At 31.1% G+C, this 22,797-nt stretch overlaps 12 protein-coding genes and 1 non-coding gene across 13 annotated transcripts; 7 read left to right on the plus strand and 6 right to left on the minus strand. All coding sequences in view use genetic code 12, as the record gives it.

Moving 5' to 3' along the window:
* Window positions 1–571: 571 nt before the first annotated feature.
* On the minus strand, window positions 572–4,115 carry RJT21DRAFT_134971 (uncharacterized protein; the record flags this gene model as incomplete). Its single annotated transcript, XM_064883242.1, has 2 exons — window positions 817–4,115; window positions 572–636 (listed from the first exon to the last, which is right to left on the minus strand). Exons 1-2 carry the CDS (start codon window positions 3,998–4,000, stop codon window positions 572–574), a joined length of 3,249 nt encoding a protein of 1,082 aa, XP_064740309.1. The 5' UTR covers window positions 4,001–4,115.
* On the plus strand, window positions 589–671 carry RJT21DRAFT_t53. The gene has a single exon. It is a non-coding gene; the product is annotated as a tRNA-Leu (tRNA).
* A 148-nt stretch (window positions 4,116–4,263) lies between the features above and the next one.
* Window positions 4,264–6,064, minus strand: RJT21DRAFT_28404 (uncharacterized protein). Its single transcript, XM_064884031.1, has one exon. It carries the CDS (start codon window positions 5,996–5,998, stop codon window positions 4,304–4,306), a length of 1,695 nt encoding a protein of 564 aa, XP_064740310.1. The 5' UTR covers window positions 5,999–6,064; the 3' UTR covers window positions 4,264–4,303.
* Window position 6,065: 1 nt separating this feature from the next.
* Window positions 6,066–6,845, minus strand: TIM9 (protein transporter). Its single transcript, XM_064884032.1, has 2 exons — window positions 6,480–6,845; window positions 6,066–6,395 (listed from the first exon to the last, which is right to left on the minus strand). Exons 1-2 carry the CDS (start codon window positions 6,710–6,712, stop codon window positions 6,362–6,364), a joined length of 267 nt encoding a protein of 88 aa, XP_064740311.1. The 5' UTR covers window positions 6,713–6,845; the 3' UTR covers window positions 6,066–6,361.
* A 1-nt stretch (window position 6,846) lies between these two features.
* Window positions 6,847–8,459, minus strand: RJT21DRAFT_28402 (asparagine--tRNA ligase). The gene has a single exon (XM_064884030.1). The coding sequence runs from the start codon at window positions 8,444–8,446 to the stop codon at window positions 6,950–6,952; it is 1,497 nt and encodes a 498-aa protein (XP_064740312.1). The 5' UTR covers window positions 8,447–8,459; the 3' UTR covers window positions 6,847–6,949.
* A 110-nt stretch (window positions 8,460–8,569) lies between these two features.
* RJT21DRAFT_119736 (histidinol-phosphatase) lies at window positions 8,570–9,639 on the plus strand. The gene has a single exon (XM_064881511.1). The coding sequence runs from the start codon at window positions 8,607–8,609 to the stop codon at window positions 9,564–9,566; it is 960 nt and encodes a 319-aa protein (XP_064740313.1). The 5' UTR covers window positions 8,570–8,606; the 3' UTR covers window positions 9,567–9,639.
* On the minus strand, window positions 9,562–11,755 carry RJT21DRAFT_119737 (proline--tRNA ligase). The gene has a single exon (XM_064881512.1). It carries the CDS (start codon window positions 11,695–11,697, stop codon window positions 9,643–9,645), a length of 2,055 nt encoding a protein of 684 aa, XP_064740314.1. The 5' UTR covers window positions 11,698–11,755; the 3' UTR covers window positions 9,562–9,642.
* A 216-nt stretch (window positions 11,756–11,971) lies between these two features.
* DED81 (asparagine--tRNA ligase) lies at window positions 11,972–13,937 on the plus strand. Its single transcript, XM_064884033.1, has one exon. It carries the CDS (start codon window positions 12,135–12,137, stop codon window positions 13,791–13,793), a length of 1,659 nt encoding a protein of 552 aa, XP_064740315.1. The 5' UTR covers window positions 11,972–12,134; the 3' UTR covers window positions 13,794–13,937.
* On the plus strand, window positions 13,938–15,532 carry ARG4 (argininosuccinate lyase). The gene has a single exon (XM_064884034.1). It carries the CDS (start codon window positions 14,082–14,084, stop codon window positions 15,477–15,479), a length of 1,398 nt encoding a protein of 465 aa, XP_064740316.1. The 5' UTR covers window positions 13,938–14,081; the 3' UTR covers window positions 15,480–15,532.
* A 1,728-nt stretch (window positions 15,533–17,260) lies between these two features.
* Window positions 17,261–18,716, plus strand: RJT21DRAFT_119739 (uncharacterized protein). Its single transcript, XM_064881513.1, has one exon. The coding sequence runs from the start codon at window positions 17,339–17,341 to the stop codon at window positions 18,593–18,595; it is 1,257 nt and encodes a 418-aa protein (XP_064740317.1). The 5' UTR covers window positions 17,261–17,338; the 3' UTR covers window positions 18,596–18,716.
* An 85-nt stretch (window positions 18,717–18,801) lies between these two features.
* On the plus strand, window positions 18,802–21,095 carry ENP2 (ribosome biosynthesis protein). The gene has a single exon (XM_064884035.1). The coding sequence runs from the start codon at window positions 18,910–18,912 to the stop codon at window positions 20,986–20,988; it is 2,079 nt and encodes a 692-aa protein (XP_064740318.1). The 5' UTR covers window positions 18,802–18,909; the 3' UTR covers window positions 20,989–21,095.
* A 66-nt stretch (window positions 21,096–21,161) lies between these two features.
* Window positions 21,162–22,003, plus strand: ISY1 (Isy1p; the record flags this gene model as incomplete). The annotated part of the gene is made up of 2 exons (XM_064884057.1): window positions 21,162–21,967; window positions 21,994–22,003. The coding sequence occupies 2 exons, from the start codon at window positions 21,162–21,164 to the stop codon at window positions 22,001–22,003; spliced, it is 816 nt and encodes a 271-aa protein (XP_064740319.1).
* A 25-nt stretch (window positions 22,004–22,028) lies between these two features.
* On the minus strand, window positions 22,029–22,724 carry PNC1 (nicotinamidase; the record flags this gene model as incomplete). The annotated part of the gene is made up of 1 exon (XM_064880166.1): window positions 22,029–22,724. One exon carries the CDS (start codon window positions 22,722–22,724, stop codon window positions 22,029–22,031), a length of 696 nt encoding a protein of 231 aa, XP_064740320.1.
* Window positions 22,725–22,797: the final 73 nt, after the last annotated feature.

The following is a 22,797-nucleotide window of genomic DNA, read 5'->3' on the forward strand; positions in this document are numbered from 1 at the left end:
GGAATATACCTGAAATTTGGATGAAAATGGATATGAAGTAATGCCATCCTTTCTTATAGAAAATTACTGTAAGGAATTATAATTAATGACTCAATTTATAAAGCGCAATTATTCATTATTTATATCAGAAAATAAAATTGCGCCGTGCGGATAGTAAAAAAATAGAATACCAATCAGCTCTAATCTTTATTTCCACCTTAGTATTCAGGGGGGGAACTATTACCCAGAGAAAGACGATAGGTCATTTAAAGTCTTGAGTTACTATTTTGATTTGTTTCTTATTAACTGATGATGAATTTAAATCAAGTTCTTGTCTGGCTAAGTACATTTTGACCTTTTTTTGATACTATTCAGTTGCTTTCAGCTACGCATACAATAAAGGGTTAAAGAGATAAGCTGAATATTTATATAAGCAATCCAAATGATTACAGGTCAAATCGAATGGAAATTAAATAGTGTAAATCAAAAACTTCCAAAATTGATGTAAATTGACTACTACACGTGACCATAAAATGCTGATTTTCACGTGAAAATCACGTGATAAAAAGATCCTATGAGATGACTAAAAAGGTTACGCCGCAGGAATTGGGTACTCTGGCCGAGCTGGTCTAAGGCGCCAGGGTAAGGTCCTGGTCTCTTCGGAGGCGCGAGTTCGAATCTCGCGGGTATCATTATACACACCAGCAATTCCTTTCTTACACCAAATTTTTTTGCATCCATTGTTTATGAATTAATAATTATGTTATTACGTCTATTATTGCTATTTAAGATCTATAACTTTTTAATTATCATCCTCGGAAGAATACTCTGACTCACTTCCTGTTTCCTCTTCAGATAAAGAGTCATACTCTCCTTCATCGTCCTCCTCATCATCATCATCATCTTCATGTTCTTTTTCTTCTCCATTATTATCAACTGAGGAGACACCTCCGATTTCTTCAGTATTAACAATATATCCTTCTTCAGTAAAGAAACTTCTCAACTCTTCTACTTTGCCAGATGGAACACTTGCAAATACAACAGAAGAATCGGAACTGAAAAGAGGTTTAAAGTATTTGTTTAAGGCATAAATGATATCTTCCTTTCCAAATCCACTTAACTTCGAAAGGAAATGTTTAACATAATTAGGACCTCTTCTCTTAAATAAATTATCACTTATTTTACAGAAAGCAGCATCATAACTATTGGATTCACCATTTGCCAATTCATTAACAATGCTAGCAATTGCACTTTCTATACTTAAACTATCAATCACAGTTTCACCACTGGTGAATTTGTCAACAATGGATTTTGCCGTCGTCCAAGCTTGTTTGGCGTCGGCTCCACGATATATACAAAATGTCAAATAACCAGTTTCTATACTTCTTCTAATATTTGTACCATAAGCTAAACCTGTACCTCTAATTCCTCTCCAGAATGGACCTTCAACAGCCGTTAAAAATTCAGTAGCTAAAGCTATCTTAAATATATCTTCAGCTAAATAATCAGTTGGAATTGGAGTTGAAGAAATTAAATGAATTGAATCTGCAGCAGGAGTAATAACAAGATTAACATATTTTTGACATTTTTCACCTAATTCAGATTGATATTGATATGAATGAGGTAAATCTAAGAAAGAATCAGGATTAAATTTATATTCACCATTCTTAGATTCTTCTTCAATGTATGTATCAACAAATTTAGTCCATGAAGATACTGGTTTTGTTAATTCTTCAATGTTACCAATTACAAATACTTTAGTATTATCTAATCGAAATAATTGATCACGTAATTGATTTAAATCATTCTCAATAATTTCAAAGTTACCTTCATTAATTTTATTTAAAACGTCTCGATAAAATTGTTCTGATTGAATAGCATCATGCATTTTTCTAACCGAACGTTCATTAAATAAATTTCGATATTGTGAAGAATACATCATAAGTTCACCATTTCTCTTTCTATCTGGTAAAGAATTAATTAATTTTTCAACTATAATTTTAACTCTTGATGATTCAAATTTAGAAAATTTAGATACATTCAAGAGCCAATCAATTGCTTTAACATATTTAGTTGTTTCAAATTTAACTTTAACACTAATTAATTCTAAAAATTGATTTTCAAATCCATTATCTAAATTAAATTCAATTAAATCATCATTTAATTCAGATACAACTTGATCATAAGGAATATATTTTCCATTTGGTAATTGAATTGATAATGAAAAAAGTTCTTCAATAATTGATAAATAACTTAAAAGACGACTTTCAACTCTTGAAGCAGCATGGACTAAATTAATAGTAGTAAATTTAGATTTAAAATCTTCAAAATGAATAAATAATGGGAAATCATTACTTGGTAAATCTTGTTCAATTAATTTACTAATAGTATCATTTGAAACATAATTATTAGCCTTTGGAGGGAGAATATTTTCAAAATATCCAGCTTTATAAGAATTTGTATCAATAAATGCAATTTTTGAAGGATCAGGTTTTTCAAAATGAGTTAAAAGACTATCAGGAATTGGAGTATCATTCTTTTCTTGTGCTCTTTTTAATTTTTCTCCTAATTCTAATAAACCATCTTTACCATATTTATCTTTAATTGATTTTGAAAGGGATTTCTTTTCTTTCTTAAGAGATTTATTTAATTCAGAAGATGGTACACCTATGACTGTAGCAGATTTATTATTAACTAATTGTTTCTTTATAAATTCTGCCCATTGATCAGCAGTCCATTCCAATAAAATATCATATTCATGTAAATCTTTACTCCATTTACTTAAATCAGATCCATCCGGATTTCCATAAATGAAATCAAGAATGGCAATATTTGAAAATCTTGAAGCAGATTTTTCTGTACTTGAAATATATTTTAATCGTTGTTGATTAATAACTTGTCTTAAATATTGAACATCAACATTATCAGGATTAGTTTGATCTAAGATTAATTGTTTAATCTTTTCATCTACAACATGGAGTTTATCAGTTGGTACTCCACTAACTGTAAAATTAATAGTTGTACGTAAATAATCATCAGTAGTATAATCAATATCGGTAGCTAAAGGATTTTCAATTTCAACCAAATGTTTATTTAATAAAGAAATAGGACTATTGGTTAAATAAGCTCCAACCATATCAAGACCCATATTTGCAACTAAATCATCAGCAACTGGACCTATCCAAGATATTAATAATTCTCCCATTGATTCATCATTATCAGGAAATTTTACTTCAGTAACATGAATATTTTCTAAAGGAGGATCATGAGGTGAATCAATAAATGGTCTAGTTTGAGGTTGTTCAGCAATAGTTGGTAATTCAGAATCAAATTCATTCATAATTTTTAATAATTCTTCTTCATCTACTGAACCAGTAATTATTACACATAAATTAGATGGTCTATACATTAAAGAATGAAATTGTTTAATCTTTTCATTAGTTAAACTTCTTAATTCAGAAGTTAAACCTCCAGTTTCTGAAGAATAACCTGATTTAGGTGAATAAAGTAATTGTTGCATCGTTAAGTAAGAAATAAACCAAGATTGATTTTCAATTCCTTGCATTTCACTAAATACAACCCCTTTTTCCTTTCCTTCTCCATCAATATGATAAACTTCAGTAAGACATGCTTCATCAGTTAATGTTGGAAATAATAAATGATCTAAATAAACAGGTAATAAAGCTTTAAAACCATCCCAACCAGCAGTTGTTAAAGTATATACAGTTTGATCAACTGAAGTCCAAGCATTAGTTGAAGAATATAATCTATTACCTAAATTATCTAATAAACCTTTATAAGGATATTTTTTTGAACCCATAAATACTAAATGTTCTAAAGTATGAGGACTTCCTGAATTATCCTCAATTTCAGTTGCAACAGCAAAATATCCATTAACAATTGGTGAAGGTTGATTTATATAAGTTATTTGTAAACCTGATCTTTGAGATTTCCATTTAGTAATATTCGATGGAGCATAATCAACTTCAAATGAAGTTTGCTTAACAAATGTAGATACCATTCTAAATGATCTATAAGATGGTAAATACACTGCCTTAAACACCGTGACTTAACTTAGAAATTCTTTTCTTTACTTTACTCTACTTAACCAAAAGTATTGCTTGCATACTTTCTTGACTTCTTAGCGGTATGGGTTCGATGGGGAAATTTTTCAGTCGGTTGGTAATGCCGGGAAAAAAAAAGTCTGACATACATATTTTGCGCCTATTGCGCTTTTTGCCATCATCGTCTTATAGTACTACAACTTATACTTAAGATATACATATACATTATATTATTATATTACCATTACACCACATTAAATCTACTTAATATCCAGCTCTGCTTCTTCAAACATTTTAAAGATATCACTAACATCATTCTTCATAATTATAGTAAGACGTACTAATTCTTCATCTGATTTATTGTACATTACACAATTGGCAAACATTAACATTATATCTCTTTCTAATTCTTTAATCAGAATATATTCAGGAGGATCGGATTTCAGTTTAGCAGCTCGTAATATTCCCTTTAAATCTCTTGGTTTATATATAACATTAGAATAATCTGGCGCATCTCGCTTATTGACGGCTTGTAAGAAAGGTGATGAGAATCGATGGGCTTGAATTGAACTAATAAGATTAACAGCAATATGTTGAAAACGTTTATGTTGTGCTGATCCAGCTATTGGAGAATATGATCTTTTACGACCATCTTGTTTGATTTCTTCAACCACATCTTCCTTCTCTTCTTGTACTTCTTCAGACTCCTTAGGTCCATTTGCATTTGCTTTATTGTCATTTTCTTTGCTGTTTTCTTCAACTGATGATTTCGCTTGCTCTTGTGATTCTGTCTCAGATCGGTTTTCTGCTTCACTCACAGCTTCTTCACTGACCTGCTTGTCTTGTTCGGAATCTTCATCTTTATTTTCGACTTCTTCAACTTGCTCTTCCTCACTGACTTTTTCTCCAGGTTCTGCATCTTCGGTTGATTCAGTCTGTTCACCTACTGGCTCAAGTTCTTTGACCTCTTCTGCTTCTTCTGCTTCTTCTGCTTCTTCTTTTTCTTCCTCTTCTTCATCTACTTCTTCTTCCTCCTCATCTTCTTCTTTCTCTTCTTCCTCTTCTTCCTCCTCCTCATCTTTATCAGCCTCTATAACTTGCTCTTCTTCTTCCTCTTCCTTTGCTTCTTCTGCTTCTCCATTCTTGGTGTCTACAGGTGATACTGTATTTTCCGATTCATCTTCTTTTTCTGGGCTTATGACCAGAATATCTACTTGACTATCCTCCACAATATTTTCTTCGTTTTGGTCTGCTTCTTTGACTTCTGTTTCAGGTTCATCTTCTTGCTTATCTTCGTCCATTTCAACATCTTCAGGTTCATTGCTTGTTTGCCCAACTTCTTCAGAACTGGTTTGATCAGCCACTTGAGCAGACCCATCGTCATTTTCTTCTTCTTCTTCCTGTTTAGATTCTTCACTTACATTTTCTGTCTGAGACTTGGTTTCTATAACATTGGCTTTATCTTTATCTTTATCTTTATCCTCTGAAACTTCCAGTTCTTTTGCTTTCAGAGTTTCTTGATCCTCTGATACTTTATTTGCTGTTGCAATATTCTTAGATCTAGTCAGTAATTCATTTATTCCTCTAATTAATTGCTTAGAATAGTTAAATGTCGATGTAGCTACTATATTTTTCAACAATGTTTCGTACGTATTAGGTACAGCTTCAATAATTAAATTTTCATTACTGACTTCAACAAATTTCGGGAAATATCCTGCTCGTAATATTCTAATAATAGTATCTTTACTAACTTTATTAGTAGTGTTAGAAGTATCTTCAGAATATCTCTTAAGATATATTTCTAGTAATTTATAAAAGTCCAGTATGAATGAATTAAGGTTGAATGTGGCCTTATAATTATTAAATTCTCCACTATACTTCTTTAGAGTATTATTTATAGTAGATGCAAGTAGTACTAGACATAATTCCTGACTTATGGTAGTGGGTTCTGACATGGTTGTTCCACTGACTTAGTAGTTGGCGGAGCTTAACTGCACTTTGGGCTATTTACATTTTACATTTACCATTTACATTTTTCACCACATTTTCTCTGAGCATGAGCATTCATCTTTACTATACATACAAAATCTTATACAATAAATAAACACTTGTATTGAGTAGGATTTGAACTATTTACATATATAGAAAATAACAGCAAGTTTGTATTCACATGGAAAATGAGTTGAGTTAGTTATAGTCATATCAATAATGGTGGCAATAACTCAATACTTGTAAAAACTGTAGTCATATATGTGAAACAGCTACATTTGAATGTATCACCGTAGATACTATAAAACCACATTAGTAAATCAACCGACTTAACGTTTTTGTAAGTTTTGCATCAATAAAGCACTAGAAAGGTAAAATTGTTAGTATTCTTTTGTCTTGTCTTGTCTTGTCTTGTCTATACGACTACCAATAAATTATAATACATACTTTTGCTCTTGGAATCTTTGACCCACACGTTCACTGTGTTTTAAGAACTTTTCTGAACACTTGGCAATACATGTGGTTTCCTTACTACTTAAGTTAGCAGAAGTGAAGTCATTAACACAATCTTCAAAACATCTAGAAACTAAGTTAGAGTATAAGTTCATGAAATCCTTCATTTGCTTTTGTTCAACGATTTGTTGAAATTCTTGTTGTTCTTTAACGTTTAATTGATCCATCGTGTCTTGTTTACTCTATAGTTATATATGGAAAACTTCCCTTGTTTATACTGAAGCAATAACAATCTGAATCAGTACTAGCTCTTCTTCGTTTGCCATTTTTCACTGCCGGTGGGTGGCCAGGAAGGGGAGAGAAAAAAAAAAACTGCCCGCTCCGATTACGTAAGAATATTGCAAAATTCATTAGACCTTAACTATGTACAAGAGTGGAAATGTGAATTATATATTCATACAAGTCTAACAGTAGCATGATTGAGATACTCGAGGAAAGGGTATCACATCCTTAACGTTCTCCATAGCAGAAAGATATGATATTAATCTTTCAAATCCCATACCAAACCCTCCATGAGGTATGGATCCATTAAGTCTAGTAGATATGAACCATTCCATATCTTCAAGATTCATACCTTGATCTTTCATTCTATGAATTAATTTATCATAAGAATGTTCTCTTAATGATCCTCCAATCAATTCACCTATTTCTGGGAAAATTAAATCAAAACATGCAACAGTTGGTTTATCAGGATTGAAGTCTTGAGATTCGGGCATATAAAATGGTTTCTGAGATGCTGGATAATCCGTTATAAATACTGGTGATTTGAAATGTTCACTAGCTAACCATTTTTCATGAACAGTTTGAAGAGAATCCCCCCATTGAAGTCGATTTTTCAGTCTACCTTTATTCATTACTCTATTTATAATTTCAATTGCTTCACTATAACTTATGGTAGGCCATTCATTTTCGGTAAGAACACTATCCCATCTTTGGTTTAATTTATCAATTTCATCTTTCCCAAATCTGGAACTAATCAAATCTTGACCATTTCCAACTTCTGCTGTGGCTGAATCTTTTACTGCTTGAGTAACATATCTAATCATATCTTCACTAAATTTGGTTACTTGACGAAGACTATCAACATTACATATTTCGGCTTCTAACATCCAAAACTCACTTAAATGTCTATTAGTATTGGAAACTTCGGCTCGGAAACATGGAGTTAACGTCCATACTCTATTCAAACTTAAAGCAAGCACTTCCAAGTGAAGTTGAGTAGATACTGTTAAGTACGCATTTTTACCAAAGAAGAAATCTTCTGGTTCCTTTTGAGCACTTTTCCATTTGGAGGTAGATTCTATTCTAAATTGCTCTCCTGCTCCTTCACAATCAGATGCAGTTACTATTGGAGGTGATACTTTTATGAACTGACGACTATTAAAGAATTCTATGAATTTAGTTTCCATAAAACTACGGAATCTCAATATAGATGCAAGTGTCGATGTTCGATGTCTTATTGTTGGTAAATGACGTAAATTTTGGATAGTAGTATTCTTTTTTTGAATAGGATAAGTATCTGGTACATCACCTATTATAGATAATTCATGTGATTCAATATTCGGATTAAATACTAACTCATAAGGTTGAGTTCCTTGAGATTCTACCCATTGACCCTTAACATTAATACTTTGACCAATTTTTAAATTTAAATTTTGAAGTACTTCTGTAGGATTCTTAATTACAACTGCTAAATTATTAGCAGAAGATCCATCACTAACATCTATAAATCCAGCATTCTTACCTTGACGAATTGATTTAATATGTCCAACAGCACTAATCTCACTTTCAACTGCTGGTGGATTCGCTATCAATTCCCGAATGGTGGGTCTAAGAGTATTCAAGGATGATAGAAATCTCCTACCTGTCCATACTGATCTGTTCATAACTGTTATCAGCATAGATATCTATTATGACTCCACTTGAAGTATGAATCATCAAACGAGATTTTTCACTTCGCGATAATTCCCCAGAGAAAAAAAATTCTCGATCCAGGATTCGAATCGAGAGTATATGGGTATAACCATCATTCAATTGATAGAAATAGTTATCAATCCATAGATGCATTCTCATCATTCCCATAGTGGAGACTATGTGTCACATGCTGTTGACTCGTTAGAGTCAATTGTACAATTGGCATCCCAGAAGGGGTTTACAATTTTCTGTTTAACAGAACATATGCCGAGACTTAATTCACAATTTCTATATCCAGAAGAATTAGCTAAAAGTTATTCACCAATAGAACTTAATGAGGATTTTCATAATTACTTAAAACATGCTAAAAAGTTAAAAGAGGAATATAATGGGAATGGTGCACTTAAATTATTAGTGGGGTTTGAAGTCGAAGGTATAGATGATGCTCATATTGATTTAGCCAATAGTATTATAAAAAATGATTCTGCTATTAATATGTGCGTAGGATCAGTTCATCATGTTCATAGTATTCCCATTGATTTTGATCGAGAAACTTGGGTGAAAGCGAGAAGTTTTACTAAAGAAGGAACTACGCGAGCATTATATCGTGACTATTTCCAGTTACAGTATAAGATTATTACGAGAATTAAACCTCTGGTAGTGGGACACTTTGATTTGATAAGATTGTTTGAAGATCCTGAAGAAATTGATGTCACTACTAATAAGAAAATAAAAGATATAGTATTGAAAGATGATTGGCCTGAAGTATGGACATTGATTATAAACAATATCCAAGAAATTAATAGTTATGGAGGTTTAATAGAAGTCAACTCAGCAGCAATTAGGAAAGGTTGGAAAACTCCATACCCTAAGAAAGATATAGGTACTGAAATATTAAAACTTGGAGGTAAATTCTGTCTTTCTGATGATTCTCATGGTTTAAAACAGATTGGATTAAATTTTCATAAAGCTTGGATTTATTTAAGAGATGATTTAAAGGCTGAATTCATATACCATTTAGATCTTGATGATAATGATAAAACTATTGTAGTAAAAGAATCAATAGATCATTTAGATAAATCTACATTTTGGGAACAATATCATTAAATATTCGTTTGATAAGGGTTCTAGACAATAAAATAAAATAAAATATAAATAAAATATAATATAATCTATGTACACATCAGTAAGATCTACCAAACATACAGTAAGTAACAGCATCTCTATCACATTTAATACATTTTTGACCTGGTTTTAAAGTTGGTTGTTGATCTGGAATACATAAGGATTTAGCACCCATTGATGGAGCCTTTTCATCAACCTCTTCATCTTCACCATTATCTTTCTTAGCAGATGAATCCTTAATATCATCTTCACATTCTGGAACTCCACACCATGGTGAAAGAATTACATTCTTAGCATTCAAAGTTGGAACAAAATCTTTCCAATCTTCAACAACTACACGATGAGTATCAAAGTCTTTACGAGCCTTTTCTAATAATCCAGCTTGTTCTTCTTCTAATATTTCTGGAATTCTAGTTTCTAATTCAGTCAATTTAACAACATATTTAGAACCATCATCACGTCTAACAGCAACAACTTGTCCTTGAGCTAAATCCTTTGGACCAAATTCTAAACGTAATGGAACACCCTTTAATTCCCATTCAGCAAATTTCCAACCTGGAGTATAAATATCTCTATAATCACCTATAGCTCTAACACCAACTTGTTTTAATCTAGATTCAATTTCAGATGCACCATCATTAATAGCTTTTCTATCTTCATCAGTAGAATTTTTTGTAATACCAACTGGGATAACAACAGCTTGAGTTTGAGCTACTCTTGGAGGTAAGACTAAACCTTTATTATCAGAATGAGTCATAACCATAACACCAAGAACTCTAGTAGATAAACCCCAAGAATTTTGATAAGCGAAAACTCTTGGTTTGTCATTACCTTCTGGATTTTCAACAGAAATATTGAACATCTTAGAAAAGTTTTGACCTAAATGATGAGAAGTAGCACCTTGAATACCTCTACCAGTAGCTCCAATAAAACCTTCAACAGTAGTAGTATAATCACCACCAGCGAATTTTTCATTTTCAGTCTTTTTACCTTTAACAACTGGAACAGCCAATAATTCTTCATAAATTCTAGCATATAAATCTAAGATTTGTCTTACTTCAGTAGCAGCTTCTTCTTTAGTTAAATGAGCAGTATGACCTTCTTGCCATAAGAATTCTCTAGTTCTTAAGAATGGTTGAGGATGTTTAAATTCCCATCTAACAACAGAATTCCATTGATTTAATTTCAATGGTAAATCTCTGTGAGATCTAATCCATTTGGCATAGTATGGATACATGACAGTTTCAGAAGTTGGTCTGATAGCAATATGTTCTTCTAATTCAGAACTACCAGCTCTGGTAACCCAAGCGACTTCAGGAGCAAAACCTTCAATATGATCCTTTTCCTTTTCTAAAACTCTTGAAGAGACAAACATTGGGAAATAAGAATTTTGAACTCCTAATTTCTTAATTTCAATATTGAACCAATCTTGAATTTGTTCCCAAACTGAGTAAGAATTTGGTCTTAAGATATAACAACCAGATACATCATAATAATCTAATAATTCACCCTTAACAACAACTTGAGAGTACCATGAAGAGAAATCTTTAGCCTTATCAACAGTAATACCAATTAATTTTGCATCTTCTAATTTAGAAGATTCCTTTTCCTTCTTTAATTGATCTTTTTTAGATTCACTAGTAGTTGGAGCAGTAGATGCATTAGCTTCATTAGCAAAATTAACCTCAATTAATTCAATTTCAGTTTGTTTTAAGAATCCCTTAACTTGAGCAACAGTAAGAGTAGCCTTTTCTGTAGCAGTAGAAATTTCTAATACTTGATCATCTTTAGCATTAACGATATTTTCATCAATTAAGATTTTTATCTTTCCGGCTAAACTCTTATTAAATTGAGCAATGGAAACTTCTTGAGCAGTTGTACTAAAGAATTCTTGAATTAAATCATCTTTGGCTAATCTTGGTTCTTTAACTCCTGCAGCTTTAGCTATAGCTCCAGAAGGAGTTTGAGTAGATTGTAATGCAAGTACTACAACTGGGATTGGAGTAGCAGTCTTTGCAGTTTTTGGTTTAAAAATTAAAGTCTTGGTTGCTTCTGCATTTTCAGCAGACACAGTGGCCAATGATAAGGCAGCTAATGCTTGATGTAAAGCCATATTACTAGTATATAGTTATGTCTATATATATATATATATGAGTTCTACAGTGGGTTTATGATTCATAGATATCGATAATTTTCACAGTCGTAACCTGTAAATAGGAATTTTTTTTCGAGACAATTGTTCTGCAGGTTAGATGGGAAAAAAGACAGTTAATTCTGATGCCCTTTCCCTTTTGTCGCCTTGCCTTGCCGTTACTCATTAAGCATAAAGTATTGCGTGTACTAAAGTTTACTTAGAGTTTCTCATTATTCTGCGAACATTTGAGTACATTTGAGTCAGAAAAAAAATTGAAATGTATGGTCGGCTTTGACTCATGACACGAATAAATTAATTTATATATAGGGAACGGCCCTTAACAGTAAATTCATTAACCCAGTTACACTTTTTTACAAAACTATATAGTATATAATATATATAAATACTTAGTTATAATGTCACTGGTATATGTCAATGAACAAACTGGTGTAGATGGACCTGAAGTTTCAGGTACTGAACAACAACCATTTCAATCAGCTGCTTATGCAGTTTTCATTCAACCTGAATCAAAAGTATTAATTTATAAGCAATTAGAAGATTCTGAAGAATTTGGTTATAGCGAAATTTCTGCCTCAGCTTTGAAAAAAGCTAAAAAGGGTGCTGATGGACTTAAGAAAAAAGCTGAAAAGCAAGCTAAACTAGAAGAAGATCAAAAGAAGAAAGAAGCAGAAAATGCTGCAAAATTAGCTGAATTAGATTTAATAAAAATTGAAGAAGATACTTCATTACCTTTAGCTAAAAAGATTAAATTAAGAACAATTCAAGAAAATTTAGATACAAGAGTTGTAGTTCAAGGTTGGATTCATCGTTTAAGATTACAAAAGGGTGTTGCTTTTATTACTTTAAGAGATGGTACAGGATTTATTCAAGCTGTTTTAAGTGGTGATTTAGCTAAGGCAAGACAAACTCAAGAATTAACTTTAGAATCAACTGTAATTATAAAAGGTGTAATTAATAAATTACCTGAAGGTAAATCTGCTCCTGGTGGAGTTGAATTAAAAGCTGATTATTATCAAGTTGTTGGTTTAGCACCAGCTGGTGAAGAATCTTTTACTAACAAAGTTCAAGAAAATGCTGATCCATCATTATTATTAGATCAACGTCATTTAGCTTTAAGAGGTGAAACTTTATCTGCAGTAATGAAAGTTCGTGCTTCTTTATTAAAAGCCATTAGAAGATTCTTTTATGAAGAAGGACTTTTAGAAGTAACACCTCCATGTATGGTTCAAACTCAAGTTGAAGGTGGTTCTACTTTATTTAAAATGGATTATTATGGTGAAGAAGCATACTTAACTCAATCTTCTCAATTATATTTGGAAACTTGTTTACCAGCATTAGGTGATGTTTTCTGTGTTCAAGAATCTTTCAGAGCTGAAAAATCTCATACTAGAAGACATTTATCTGAATACACACATATTGAAAGTGAATTAGCATTTATAGAATTCGATGATCTTTTATCCCATCTTGAACGTCTTATCACAAAAACTGTTCAATATGTTCTTGAAGATCCAATTGCTGGTCCATTAATTAAACAATTAAACCCTGATTTCCAACCACCTCAAATGCCATTCAAGAGAATGGAATATATTCACGCTTTAGATTGGTTAAACGAACATGGTATTCCAAATGAAGATGGTGAAAAATTCAAATTCGGTGATGATATTGCTGAAGCTGCTGAACGTAAAATGACTGATACAATTGGTGTTCCAATTTTATTAATACGTTTCCCAGTCGAAATTAAATCATTCTATATGCAAAAATGTTCTGATGATCCAAGAGTTACTGAATCTGTTGATGTATTAATGCCAAATGTTGGTGAAATTACTGGTGGTTCTATGAGAACTTGGGATTATGAAGAATTACTTGCTGGTATTAAGAGAGAAAAATTAGATTTAGAATCATACTATTGGTTTACTGATCAAAGAAAGTATGGTACTTGTCCTCATGGTGGTTATGGTCTTGGTACTGAAAGAATTTTAGCTTGGTTATGTGATAGATTCACTGTTAGAGACTGTTCATTGTACCCAAGATTCACCGGTAGATGTAAGCCATGAACTATTTTTTAAGTATCTTTATGTATTTATTTTGAATAGATTAATAGTTAATGGTTCATCAATAGATATACTCTTGTACAAATAAATAATTTATGACTCAAAATCAATTTTTAATTTTACATGTCGTGTCCCAATTAGGCAATCGTGGGTAAAAATTTTCATTAAGCGCGGTGATGAATCATTTTTCCAAATTGGAAATTTGAAATATATAAATGCCATCGTTTTTTAAATTTCTTTATTCTTTTTGAATTAATTGAATTATTAAATACAATTAACGAATAACTAAATATGTCAATTGAAAAACCAGCTGAAAACAGATTATGGGGTGGTAGATTTACCGGAGCTTCTGATCCTTTAATGGATTTATACAATGCTTCATTACCATATGATAAGAAAATGTATGAAGCAGATTTAACTGGTACTAAAGTTTATACTGAAGGTTTAAATAAATTAGGTTTAATTACTAGTGAAGAACTTAAAGCTATTCATCAAGGTTTAGAAGAAATAAAAAAGGAATGGGAACTGGATACTTTTGTTGAAAAGCAAGGTGATGAAGATATTCATACAGCTAATGAAAGAAGATTAGGTGAAATAATTGGTAAACATATTGCTGGAAAAGTTCATACTGGTAGATCTAGAAATGATCAAGTTGCTACTGATATGAGAATATATGTTCGTGAAAATTTAACTCAATTATTAAAATTCTTAGCTACTTTTATTGAAACTATCTTAAAGAGAGCTGAAAGTGAAATAGATGTCTTAATGCCTGGTTATACTCACTTGCAAAGAGCTCAACCAATCAGATGGTCTCATTGGTTATCTTCTTATGCAACATATTTCACTGAAGATTATAATAGATTGAAACAAGTCTTGGAAAGAGTTAATAAATCTCCATTAGGTGCAGGTGCTTTAGCTGGTCATCCTTATGGTATTGATAGAGAATTCTTAGCTCAAGGTTTAGGATTTGATTCAGTAATTGGTAACTCTCTTACTGCTGTCAGTGATCGTGATTTTGTTGTTGAAACTTTATTCTGGTCAACTTTATTTATGAATCATATTTCTCGTTTCTCCGAAGATTTAATTATTTATTCTACTGCTGAATTTGGATTTGTTAAATTATCTGATGCTTATTCGACTGGTTCTTCTTTAATGCCACAAAAGAAGAACCCTGATTCTTTAGAATTATTAAGAGGAAAATCTGGTCGTGTTTATGGTTCTTTATCTGGATTCTTAATGTCAATTAAATCCATTCCATCAACTTATAATAAAGATATGCAAGAAGATAAAGAACCACTCTTTGATGCTTTAACTACAGTTGAACATTCTATTTTAATTGCTACTGGTGTAATTTCAACTTTAAATATCGATAAAGAAAGAATGGAAGGTGCTTTAACTATGGATATGTTAGCAACTGATTTAGCTGATTATTTAGTTAGAAAGGGTGTACCATTCAGAGAAACTCATCACATCTCAGGAGATTGTGTTAGAACTGCTGAAGAATTAAAATTATCTGGTATTGATAAATTAACGTTAGAACAATTTCAAAAGATTGATTCTAGATTTGGTACTGACGTTAAGGACGTTTTCAATTTTGAAACCAGTGTCGAGAGAAGAGATGCTACTGGTGGTACAGCAAAATCTGCTGTATTAAAGCAACTTGCTAATTTGAAAAGTCAATTAAACTAAATAACTAATAAAATAAATAGACTTAAATAATTTAATGGTATTCGTTCTTTACATTTTTACAGCTTCGTAAATTGTTTTCTATTATTTTCCAAGAACTCTTTAGTAGTTTTAAAACTACATTACATCTGGAATTTGAATTTGAATTTGAATAGAAATCTTGTTCATATGATTGACTTTCTTGTATTAAAGTAGCTGGTGAGCTTTGCAGAACAAAGCTATTTGATGGTGCTAATATTCCCAGATCTTTTGAAGATCTATCGCTTTTATCATTATCAAAGTGGGTATGAGCAAGTGTCTTGTAATATTCTTCTTTATTTGCTATATTTGAACTTTGACTTAGACTTAGAATAGAATTCATTGAATGTTCTGTAATATCATCTAAATTGATGAAAGGTTCGGCCTCAAATGTTGAACAGGTTCTGTTCAAACTTAATTTGGAATCAAAAGTACTGGTGATACAATTTTCCAAAAGTACATGTTCCATTCTGAATTTAATTTTTGGATCTACATCTTCAAAACTACAATTTGGAGATGGTGGTGAGTCTATAACTCTATAAGTTCTTTCGAATGCTCTTTGAAGGTTGTAATTAAAGTCTATCATTCTGGTGGTAGATAATCTTCTATGACGAGATAGAAATAAAACCAGGAAGAAATTTGTCTCATTTTAACTTTGATCTAAAGTATGATTCGCTGAATCAAGACCACATCCACAATTAGATTGCCTTATTCTTATCGTCCGCCTTAAAACTTTGACCTGGATACCATCTTATAGGGTTTACTTGAGACCGCATTCCACTGCGTCTCCCTGCTGCGAGACAAAGGGATGATCCCCTATTACAATGGGCATTTTCCTTCTTGCATATTTCCATACATTTAGAGTTTTGACATAGTTTATCTAGACTTTTAATATAATGACTTAAGTAATGAATTACTGATAGGAACGCTGGCTACAGCATAAGCACTCTATCTATGAATAAACCTTTTTGCAGCTAAATACAGACTGCGGAAAAAAGAAATGCTTCACAGCAATTAGTGATAGCTCATTTTTACCACATTTGTGTAAGACAGCCCCCCCCCCCTTACCGGTACCAAGACAAACGTAGGGAGTTAATAACTTTTCCAGTTTATCGGTAACTGAATAACTAGTTATTAAATTTTCACAAATGTCTGAAATTTATACCAGAACTATCCAAAATCTCAGTCACCAATTGGAAAGATTGAACCAAAATCCAGCAAAATTAGATGTCAATATTGAAATTATCACTCAAGTGTATGGTGTAATTTTAGAATTATTAGATCAAGAACATGCTGTAATTGAATTTTTTAATTATTCTGATTTAGTAGAATTCTTGATTAATGCAATAGTTAGCTGTTCTAATTCATTGCATTCAACTATTTTTCAGAAATTAGTGTGTCTTTTGGCACAGTTATTGTTCAAATGTCTTGGTGTAAAATGGGCTGATACAAGTAGTATTATTAAAGACAAACAAACTAGTCTTAGCTTTATCTCTAAAAAGCTAGCTGTATTAGATAAAACTATTAAAAGAGAAAATTTATGTTTTTTACAAGAAATTATGAGTAACTTCAATGCTCTTGAACATGAAGATAGATTCTCAATTTCTTGCATGGTATTACAATCATTAGAAAAGTACTACTTTCTTTTCTATAAAATTTCAACTGAATTAGAAAATCTCTTGAAGGATGATGCGTTTAATAATGATTGTTTATTCTATGCCTTGGTGGAAGTACTTGAAGTGTTAGAAACTGATTTTGACAAAGAAGTCATTGTTCCTATTTTAGTGTCTGACAATAACTTTTTAAGATTGTTTAAAACATTAGAGACTACCAAGAACTCAGAGATGAGTGATTCAAATATCAAAGTGATTAAGAGTATTAAAATTATTTTATTTAACAGTATTATAAAAAGATACCCTAAATATATTTACAGTATTAATGTTGAGGATGATACTGAAAAGGATAAACAAAATCTTGTTAACTTTATTACGACTTTAAATCAAAAACAAAAGTTAACAAAAAGCTTTGAATATATATTAGAGATTCTCAATCAAGGAACAAATCAGGAAAAATTATTATGGAATAGTAGGATTGAATCTGATATTCTTTATTTATATCTTCGTGAATTAAACTGTGAATCAAAAATAAGATTAGAAGCTTATAAATGTTTTGAACAAATGAATTCCAAAATTTCTCTTGCTGTGGCTATAATTTATTTAAATTTTCTTTTATCAATCAGTTTATGTAGTTTGTTTGATAATATCAGCATTCCTAAAATTGCTTTAGAGTATTTCAAACAATTTCAACTTCCTCCAGTTTCAAAATCCAAATCAATATCTTCAGTTAAAACAGAAGAAGCTTCAACTTCTGTTCACAATTTACAAATGTGTATCATATATTGTTTAAAATTATTAAGACTGATTTTAGAAGAAGAAGTAAAGTCTCTAGCATTTATTGATATCTACACTCCACATTCAATTCATGACAAAATTGTTTTCCAATTGTTAGAACTTGCAATTCCTTCATTATTTGTAACATTGATTTTTGTTGAGAGAAATTCAGAAGGTGGTCCTATTAATACTATTTGTCTTTACTTAGTTAATGAGTTGTTTAAGACATTAGTCAATATTGAAGTTAAGGGACTTGAAAATTCTTTGAATTGGGTATCGATCATTAATTTTGCCAACGATACTTGTTACTCTGATCTTAGATACGCACCTTTGTTCCATAAGCTTTTAGGGTATCTTGCATATCACAATAAGAAAAAAATTGAAGATCCTTTAGTTCAAAGTGCATTACAATTCTTTTATTCTGCTTTTGGACCAGGAAATTCTAGTTATGAGGCATGGATTAATGGAGAACAAGATATCACTATGTTTAGCAATGAAGAGTTAGATTTTGATATTTTTACTTATGATTACGAGTACTTGTATCAAACGGATTCTTCGAGTAGATCAAATAATTTAGATCATTCCAGTTCAGATATGTCAATGTCTCAGTCAGATAAGTTAGGTATGACATCGACACCTCAAAAACAGAATTATGTTACCAACTCTGCTAGACAGCAGAGTATACATGTAGATCAATTTGGGAAGCCATAGTTAATCTATACAGTGAAACTTCTCCTACTAAATTACATATATATATATAATATTCTTCTATTTTGCTTATTATTCTTAGCTACTTCTTACTGCTACTTCTTACTGTTATTTACTGTTTATATAGTACTACTATGTGTTGTTCTCGATAAAGAATGGCTGCTAAATTGGCGACTCAATGTAGAAATAAATGCACGTGACGCAAAAAAGCCCGAAGCGCAGCTCATCATCTCCATTAAAAAAAATTTAAGAGAGCTAAAGCGAAAGCTAAATGACTATATACGATAAGAAGGGTAACCAGATAATAGCTTAGGAATATGGTATTGAAATCAACTACTGCTGGGAATGTATCCATTTACCAAGTATCAGGTACCAATGTTTCACGTTCTTTACCAGACTGGATAGCCAAGAAAAGAAAGAAGGCATTAAAGAATGATTTAGAATATCAAAATAGAATAGAATTAATTCAAGATTTTGAATTTAGTGAAGCATCTAATAAAATAAAAGTTACACCTGATGGACAATTTGCTATGGCTACAGGTACTTATAAACCTCAAATTCATGTATATGATTTTGCAAATTTATCATTAAAATTCGATAGACATACTGATTGTGAAAATATTGATTTTATTATATTATCTGATGATTGGACAAAATCAGTTCATTTACAAAATGATAGATCGATTGAATTTCAAACTAAAGGTGGTATACATTATAGAAGTAGAATTCCAAAATTTGGTAGAAGTATTGCATTTAATCCAGTATCATGTGATTTACTTATTGGAGCAGCTGGAAATGAATTATATAGATTAAATTTAGATCAAGGACGATTTTTAAATCCTTTCCAATTAGAAACTGATTTAGGAGTAAATACAGTTACAATTAATCCAGTTCATGGTTTAACAGCTGCTGGATTAGAAGATGGTACTGTTGAATTTTGGGATCCAAGAAGTAGACAAAGAGCTGCAAAATTAAATGTAGCTGGACAAATTAATGAAAGTACTCAAATAACAGCTTCAGCTTTTAGAAATGATGGTTTAAATTTTGCATGTGGAACTTCAAGTGGTAAAAGTTTAATTTATGATTTAAGAGCTCCATCTCCATCAATAGTAAAAGATCAAGGTTATGGATTTGAAATTAAAAAGATAATATGGATAGATGAAAATGAATCTGATTCTAATAAAATTCTTACATCTGATAAAAGAATTGCTAAAATATGGGATAGAAATGATGGTAAACCATTTGCATCAATGGAACCAAGTGTTGATATTAATGATGTTGAATATATTAAAAATTCAGGAATGTTCTTTATGGCTAATGAAGGTATGCCAATGCATACATATTATATTCCAAATCTCGGACCGGCTCCAAGATGGTGTTCATTCTTGGATAATGTAACTGAAGAATTGGAAGAAAAACCATCAGATTCAGTTTATTCTAATTATAGATTTATTACAAGAGATGATGTCTTGAAGTTAAATTTATCACATTTAATTGGTTCAAAAGTATTACGTTCTTATATGCATGGTTTCTTTATTGATACTGAATTATATGAAAAGGTTAATTTGATTGCAAATCCTAATAGTTATAGAGATCAAAGAGAAAGAGAAATCAGAAAGAAGATTGAAAAGGAAAGAGAATCAAGAATTAGATCTACCGGTACTATTACCAATACTAAAGTTAAAGTCAATAAAGATTTGGCTAATAAATTACAAGATAAAATTGGATCTGATGTTGCTGAAGGTGTTATTAATGATGATCGTTTCAAGGAAATGTTTGAAAATCCAGATTTTGCTATTGATGAAGAATCTCATGAATATAAACAACTTAATCCAGTTCAAGCTGTTAAAGATATTTCTAGTACTGAAAGATCTCGTGGTTTGACAGCTGCTGAAGAATCAGATGAAGAAAGATTAAATGGTAATAATGGAGAATTATCAGATGAAGATAGTGAATCAGAAGAATCAGAAGAAGATTCAGAAGATGAACAAGAAAAAGAACTTAAGAGAAAGAGAGTTCAAAAGGAGATGGAAAGATTACGTCGTAAAAAGAAGGAAGAAGAAGAAGCTAAAAGATTCATGAATGAAATGAAAGTTATGACATCAGAAGGTCCACAACAAAGGGCAGCTGAATCATTTGCATCTCAAGTTAAAAAGGTTAATAAGACCAATAAAGGTTTAAGAAAGGATAAGAATACAGTATTACATCGTCATGCAAGAGGTGAAGCAGAAATGACATTTGTTCCTAAGAAAAAGGAACGGAAAAATGGTAAATTTAGATCTGATGATGGAGATAATGATGATGATGATAATACCAAAGAAAACAATAAAGGTAGAACCAAACAAAGATTTGAAGGTCGTAGAATTGCCTCTAGAAATCAATTCAGAGGTATGTAATATTATACCCTTTGTATATATAGTAAAACTCGTCATATATAGCATTTTAATGTATTAATAACATTTTGGTCTTCGCGACAATTTTGCGTCCTAATATTTTTTTTTTGCCATATCAAAAACACCATAGTGTATAATTAAGAGTTTTCACTTTGTTTATTATAGAATTACCCCACATGTCACGAAATAAAGAGAAAGCGCAATCGGCTCTTAATAGATTCCAAGCATTAAAGAATAGAGAGGCAGGAGTTTTAGAATCAAATCCTAATTTACGTCCTAAATATGTCCAATCAGTTACTTCACTTGCTCAAGCTGAAAAATGGAGAACAACTATAATATCGGAGATATCAGTAAAATTAACTCGAATTCTGGATCAGTCAATAAATGATTATCAAATACGAGATTTGAATGATGATTTAAATAGATTATTTAAAGAAAAAAGATCATGGGAATATCATATTAAGTCATTAGGAGGGAATGATTATATAAACTTTGGAAAGAATCTTGATAAAGCTGGAGTATTAGATTCAACAGGATTACAAGTCAAAGGTTATCGATATTTTGGAAGAGCTAAAGACCTTCCAGATGTTAAACAAGCATTAGAACAGCATAAAAAATTACAACATGAAAAGGGTAAGAAGGGTCAAGATGAAGAATCCAAGATTATGAAGGACAGATTAACTAGAATTGATATATCATACTATGGAATTGATGATGAAATTAATAATAATTTAAATTTATTCAGTCAATCAGAAATAAATTTAATAGAAAAAGTTGCAAATAATCTTGGTGAAACTATAACTCCACCACTACGAGCCAATGATAATTTACTATACAATAAACCCGATTCATTAATAGAATATGAAAATACAAAAAGTGCTTCAATTGAGAAGAATTTGAAACGAAAAAAGACTAACCAGAGTCCTGAAGAAACTATATACGATTTTAATAGTCAAGTACCTAACAATGAACAAGTAACCAAGTTCATACTTGAAAAGAGAAAACAAGAACTTCTTAATAAACTTGGAATGAATAATGATAATTCAAAAGACAGTTGATACATCACTTATAATTTTAACTCCATTCTTTTCATAAAGTGCATCTGTTTCTGCTTCTTTATCGGGATATACACTTTTACAATAATTCTTTAATACATAAGTATTAAACCCATTCTTTGCTGAATCAATAGCTGAATTTAAAACACAAAAATCGTAGGCTAATCCAACAAATACAACATCTTTTATATCATATTTTAATAAAAACTCTTTTATTTCAGTATGATGAATTCCCCAACAATCTTGAAAACATGAATAATATTCTCTATCTGTTAAATATCCCTTTTTAACTATAGTTTTTGGAATTTTTGGTGATATCAGATTGAAATTTCCCAAAAACAGAGCATCTAAACAAGCACCTTCAGACTCTTGTACACAATGATCAGGCCAAACAAATTGTTTCATAGTTTTGACTTGATTGGTTTGTGTATCAATTTCATTTAAAGGATGTTTGAATTCTAATTCAGTAAATGGAGATACATTATGTTGAGAAGCAAATGAGGTATGATTTTTAGGATGCCAATCTTGAGTGGCTACAATGGCTGACCAATTGAATTTCCTATCACTAATTAATTCGTTGATTAATGGTATAACATCTCTACCATTTGCAATAGCTAATGACCCATTGGTAGGTAAAAAATCTTCTTGAAGATCAATAATTGCAAGTGCTACCTTTTTAGACATTGTGAATCAATAATTATAGTAATTGCATAATTTAGTCTAAAACTGTACTATTACTCTATTTATATAGTGAAAT

This window comes from Scheffersomyces amazonensis, assembly GCF_036850825.1.
Source record: "Scheffersomyces amazonensis strain UFMG-HMD-26.3 chromosome Unknown RJT21scaffold_2, whole genome shotgun sequence".
NCBI classification, from domain to species: domain Eukaryota; kingdom Fungi; phylum Ascomycota; class Pichiomycetes; order Serinales; family Debaryomycetaceae; genus Scheffersomyces; species Scheffersomyces amazonensis.